At 41.8% G+C, this 6,514-nt stretch overlaps 1 protein-coding gene across 2 annotated transcripts in view; it reads right to left on the reverse strand.

Annotated features, from left to right (window-relative positions):
* hipk3b (homeodomain interacting protein kinase 3b) overlaps positions 1–4,922 on the reverse strand; it is a 35,972-nt gene extending 31,050 nt beyond the window's left edge. Inside the window, exon 1 of one of the 2 annotated variants that reach the window (XM_035682569.1) lies at positions 4,560–4,922. In XM_035682569.1, coding sequence (XP_035538462.1) covers positions 4,560–4,632 — 73 coding nt within the window. In that variant the 5' untranslated portion in view covers positions 4,633–4,922. Of the gene's footprint in view, positions 1–4,007; positions 4,243–4,559 lie in introns of those variants that run through there. The other variant, XM_035682570.1, reaches the window with a different exon arrangement.
* Between the last annotated feature and the right edge of the window lie 1,592 nt (positions 4,923–6,514).

Below are 6,514 nucleotides of genomic sequence, written 5' to 3' on the forward strand. Positions count from 1 at the left end.
GGATAAAATGTTCACTTGCTGCCTGATATCTCCCGCCCACTGACAGAGGCTGATAACCAGATAATCAGTGTTATTCACTTCACCCGTCAGTGCTCATAATATGAGCTAACACCAATGACAAACTCCACTCAGAACTGAAGACAGGATTTTCCCCTGTGACCAAATTTTTTAAATCGCAAATATATTTTCTGTAATCTACAAAGTCTTCAATCAGCCAGCACAAGCAATATTATTAGCAAGTGGTTAAGAACACACTGCTTTTTTTAGACTGACAGCTCATATACAGATACAACTGCATTCACATTAAATTCAGCAAGTCTGCTACCTACTTTTTAGAACACTTTGGTTTCTAAAAAGTGTCTAAAATGTTACAAAGCATCAACTAATGAAGCATACACCTATAGCCGAACATAACGCATGTTTCAAAACACAGAGGCCTAGTGCAGTTATGAAGGGAGACTGCTTTCATAATGTTTGATAGCTAACTAAGGCAAAATGTTTGAGTGGTCAGCAACGAGGGTTTCCACAAAAGCAACAAAAGCATTAACTCATACGTTTTCAAATCGTTCTGGGCTCCCACTCTTTTTTCCTCCCAGGACCTTTCCAGGACGTTTCATATAGTTTACCACTGGGCCTTGTATTGATCCTTTTCTCAAATGATCCGGGTTCACGGTGAGGTGCTTCAGGTACATTACAGGTAGGTGTGTTTATCGGATACCCAGTGTTAGCTTGCTTTTGTGAATCACTTGGCTGTTTGTTGCGCCTACAATAAACACTGCTGCCCATGTATTTAACAACCACAAGAACAAATGTAATCATTAATGGGCCAGATATGATGATTTACAGCATTTCCACTGGGCTTCTCTGGGAATTCCACTTACGGCTCTGGAAAAATAGTCCAGCCATTGACAAGATCACCGCAAATCATTCCTCCTTGTGTCTGGTTTGAACAGCTAGATTTATCGACATGGGGGATGAAAAGGAGCATTTTCCCCTTCTGCATTTGGTAAACCACCTTTGTAAAATACAATTACAATTTTCCAGGACAACATAAATTATTTTTGAGATTTCTGGCCATTGTCAACGACTGGAAAACTCGTCTCTAAATGTCCACGTTTTTCAGGACGCGCGATCACTGACCCTGATCACCACTTTCCACACAATCAAATCAATAAATAGAAAAGAAACTTTGCTTAGTATGCTTTAAATGGTTTTTGTGCGTCCATAAATCTCAGTATACCAAACTGTTTTTTTCCCAGTTTACAGATTAAACTCACTTTGGCTACTCGTGATTTTCATTTCATCCGCCCAACGTGACCGATAACGCGTTGGTTATTTATGAAATAATGCAATGAGGTCTGCTTGGCTACTGCTCAGTTCAGACGATGACACCAAATGCAGACTGTTAGAGTAGAAATTAAACCCCCGACTTCAGCCCCTCTCCGCTCCCTGCAGTTTCATCCCCCGAGCGTTAAGCAGGGGTTGCCGTCTTGACTCGCAGTCCCAAAACTTCCCTCCACACTGCGGTGCTTTGCCTGTGTCTCGTGAACATGATCTTCCATGCTTATTAGATAAAAAGGCCCTCTATTTTCTAAAGCATGTGACCACGTGGTATTTCCACTGAACTTATGACTGTCATTTAGAAGTATTCTCCTTGTTGGATTAGTTCCTGCACACAGGCAATGTACTGTACGGTTGACTAGTGTGATAAAGGGTTGGTGAATGCTGTTTACAAGCACAAGAGTACCAGTTAGTCTACTCACGGTATGATTACACTTAGAGCACAATATGAGCATTTGTGTTTCTTTTTTATTTCCTCTGCTCAATAACGGTGACATCTCCTATGAGCCTGAAGTCTATGTGTAGGCACATGATGATATCACTCCGTCATGGTGCACTCTTCACTTGATAGAAGTAAAAACACAATCATCTTTGATTGTTGTAAGTATAAATGAAAATGCAGGTGGGCACAGTTGAAGACAGAGGGCTCTTCACCCCTGACACTGGTCTGCTTTCTGTCTGGTAAATATGAAAGACACTAGCTGTATGCCAGATGTCTAGTGGAAAAATGTTGAATTTCAGACAGCTGAAATCGTGCGTGTAGGTAAGGTTTTACTAAGCGACGATACGCAAAGACAAAATTGAACAAGTACAATTATTTATCAGCCACAGGGAAACATGAAAACAGACTACACGCATGAAACTGACCGTTTGTGTTTATTTCTTCGGTAAAAAATAAATGAATGCATTTTGCGTTCAAAGCCACCAGTCTATCGCCTCTATCAAACATGTAACACCTGTCACCAAGTTGCTCAGACTGAAACGCTACACCCAACAACAAGCCCTCACATCGATCAGCACAACACTAACTGGTACACTGCTCTTTAAAAACGGCCATAAACACAGCAGCTTGAAACCTGATATTTTCTCTTCACCAGTTTCAGGACAAAAACATCTCCTGTGTTATTAAAAGCCAGGGCTCTGACCAGATCTTTGGATGCATACAAGTAATTATGTACCGCGTGCTGGAACAGATGTTTACTTCTTGGGACTTTTTCCACCCGTCATTTTTGTGAGTTACCTCACATCTTCTTGTCATGGTACTCTCCCCATTGACTTTCCATCATTTTGTGTCGTTTACTGGCCCCACTGTCTGCACGTACAGCTCAAGATGACATCACTCAGAAACCAGCCTTTAAAAGGTGGCCACAATGCAGTACAGACGACCGGCTGCCTCCAGTATAGCAGATCAGTGCAGCATGACATCATCATCACATGTTCCCAAGTCCCCAACCCCACTAATAACCAACATTAGCCACTAATTACCAGTGATCGCAGGGGAAAACACTGTTTACGCGTTTATTTACTGGCCACACTGTGCCGACGTTCTTCTGGCATTGCTGGTATCCTTATCACCCACAACCTTGCCTTCGTGGCCTTACTACTGATAAGCTGAGGAATGTGCCACACGCACTGTAGACGGGAATATCTATGCAAAGAGGAATCACACACACATAGCAGCACAGTGGCGCTCTGTAAGTACTCATCGTGCTGTCTGAAAAGGTTCACAGCATCCACGTGGATACTTTTAAGACCAAACTCAGCAGCCATGTCTTCCTTAAAAGAAAAACCAGTCAAAACTTCCAGTCAGTGCCTGTTGTAACACTGGGATTTTTCAGCTTAGCATAGCAAAAAAAAAAACACACACATCCACAATATGTTATCCCTATGTTACCTGTGTCATATCAGGCCAACAAAAGAAGAAGTGCACTATCATAAAGGGGAAACTACATTGACTTTTAGGTCTACACGGCACATTGTGAGCCTTGAATTTCTCTATCCAGTTTCAGTGAGACCAGACACTCCAAGTGATGGCCCCTGCCACATAAATAGCTGGTGATGCAAACTATCTTGCCTACAATCATATATGACACTTGGGTTTTGCTGGTGATGTCGAAACCCTATACCTGCCATGTTTAACACGAAGCCAACACGTTCACCGTGGTACAAGACCAAGTTGGTTGTCGGTAACAGACTAAGCTGAATTTAGTGTTTAATGCAGTTGTTTGTGGGCTGTAAGTCCAAAAATCGGTATATTATTTACCACGTTTTATCAGGATAAACCTGACAATAATTCCAGTTTTGAATTCTTATAACATTTATCTTTTATCTGACAATCGGGCTAGGGTGTGATGGCAGAGGAGCCATCTCAACAACGAACGGGAAACCAGCCACAGTGAACAAAATCCTCGATAAGACTTAAAACATTGACCAGGATTTAGCCGGAGGCCGCACTTAGTTTTGAAAGAGCCTTGCAATAACACGAACCAACAGTACGCAGTACGATAAACACACCTGTAGTTACCCCTCAATACAACTGCCCTTACAGTTTAATGACTATAGATTAGTAACAGGTGGCATTACTAGACAACACGCACACATTTATACCCAGAAGAAAACCGCGTGAGTACATTCATAGATCTTGTACATTGTAAAGGTTTCGTTACCTATGATAATGGTTGAGCGTTAACATTATCTTCCAAGTGTTATCGAACATATATGAAGTCATACAGCACCCACAAGTTGAGTCACTCGATCCGTGTTGTCCATTCAGGGTGGGTTCATTGTAGGAGAATCTAACGTTACTAACGCCAGTAAGCTGAACAACATAACGTTAGTTAACGTTAGTTAATGACTTAAGCAACGCGTTAAACAGAAATAAACGGGTCGCCGTGACAACAGTGAAACAGCAACCGTCCACTGCACTCACGTTCATTATCACCACTAACGTCATCGCTGCCGCTGTTTGTCGGGATATTAAAAATAGATAATTAAAATAACTCACCACTAGTAAATGCATTACCGCAAAGTGCTGACAGAAATAGCGACGTAAGTTACGATGGTAAACGTCCAAACAGTTGAAACCTCACACAGCCAAAAAGCTGGCTAGCTGAGTTTGTAGCTAAGTTATGACTTTGTATTACGTCACATTTAAAGTATGGTTTCAAATGTTAAACTATACAAATATCACCACTGGCAGCCTTCACTCGACCACTTACCTTCACATAGAGTCACTATAAGTATAATCCAGGGCTTCTCTGAACATGTTATGGACTTATAAATCCATACCATGCACAGTTCGCCTGCACTGCTGCCATCTTGTCCTAGACGACAGGAAGGGAGAGCTCGCTCTCGGTAACGACACCATCTCCCACATTTTAAACATTAAATAACTCCTGCATATAAGCGTCCAGAAACACCACGCCGAGCCCAGGTTGTAGCTACACAGTTCAAATTCTTCTCCTTCCTCGTTGGGCAAAGTAGCCCATCTCTGAAAGGGTGTCCGTTACCCCGACTCGACGTGCGGTTCCGCGGGCCTGCCAGCCTCTAACATGTCCCTTTTCTCTAGCAACTGCGAGCAAATGTTTGTGAACTGACGGCATTGGTCAGACCAGAGTAATCGACTGGCGAGCATATACGGTCACAAAGCTTCGGGGATACAATAATATACAATGTAATAGGACAAAAAGTGGAGGATATGTCTTAATAAGAACAAGAACATCACAGTATTTAAACATTTTGGGAGACGATACGAAGACACACATTGTCTTATTTATATTTGAGAATTAAAATGTTCGTTTCCCATGCAATCACTGTAATCTGAAAATTGAAACTAAAGTGTGAATGTGAAATTATGTGTATTTTAAAATATAGAGGATGAATGAAGGAATGGATTGGTGTGATCAGGGGTGTTGCAGTTTAATGTGACTTGTTAATAAAACAAATTAAAGTGATAGATCAGCATTTGGTATATTGCCAGTATGATATTAGTAGGGTGACTCCATTTATCAGTTTCTAAAATTGACTGCAAATTTGATATTTGAAAATGAAATGGAAGAATGTAGCCTAATGATAATAATGATTTTCTCAGTTCTTTTACAAAGTGTCAACAGCAGTTCTTAAGGAAATTAGTGGGGGAGCACAAGCTCTGCCCAGACAGTCAGGAGGCACCCAGCTGACAAAGTAAGCTGCAAATTAGCCCCCAGTGTCTGAGAAGACCAGCTGTAATGTAATCCACCAAAAGGCATTTGTCTTTCCCAGTCCTCCCCAGCCCCAATTACAGACAATAAGCCTCCAAACCTGGTCAGCTGGAAAGCAGGTGTGAACACTTCTTGAGTAACCTGGTACCTCATGAGTAAACACAGCTGGGGTGGTATAATAGGAAATGCAGACTAGGTCACATGAGTAGAAGCCCCCCTGTATGTTCTTTGAGCTTCTCATGGAAGACTCAAGGGTGCTTCCTGGAGAGCTGGGATATGTTGCCCCCACCCCCAGTCTCATCCCAGGCAGTTGTGCATGATATATTATTTAATACTGACAAAGAAGACTTCATTAACACTGTCCTGCAAACATACACTAATGTCACATTATCCAACTATCATGTCAGGGCATGAGGTTCATTTTGTTTATTCTGCTCCACAAATGTTGGTTCCACCAAGACTCAATCACAATAAAGCTCAGAATAGTGTGAAAAAACGTTGTTCAATTAGCACTTCCACTCTTAAGACCTTATGGCATATTTAAAATGAGTGCTCTTCTTTACAGGTGACAAAAAGTTCACTTGTGATCAGGTAACTGCTCTGTGGTCTGTTGCTCTGGTCTGTTTGGAGTTGTTGACCAGTTACACACAAGCGCGCGCTCATGGTGGCTATCATTTGTCCCCCCCTACCGGCCCGCGAGGTGGCCAGCATTGTGCAGTGGGCTATAAAACGAGCTTTTGTGGCGTTATTGCCATTGACGGTATGATGTTTTTGTGATTTAAGTCACCATAATACAATTTGGTAGAGTCCTACATACAAACATAAACCGTATGGATATGAGTTATAAGGTATTACAGATATTAAGAGCCGTATTTTTCTAATGGCCACTGCGACTTGGTTTGCAGTTGCATATGAGTCACCTGAAGGCACGTGCTTGTCATGCATAAACATATATACACAATGGTTAAACAAGA

This window comes from Morone saxatilis, unplaced genomic scaffold (assembly GCF_004916995.1).
Source record: "Morone saxatilis isolate NCDOM2014 unplaced genomic scaffold, NCSU_SB_2.0 Contig11, whole genome shotgun sequence".
NCBI lineage: Eukaryota > Metazoa > Chordata > Actinopteri > Moronidae > Morone > Morone saxatilis.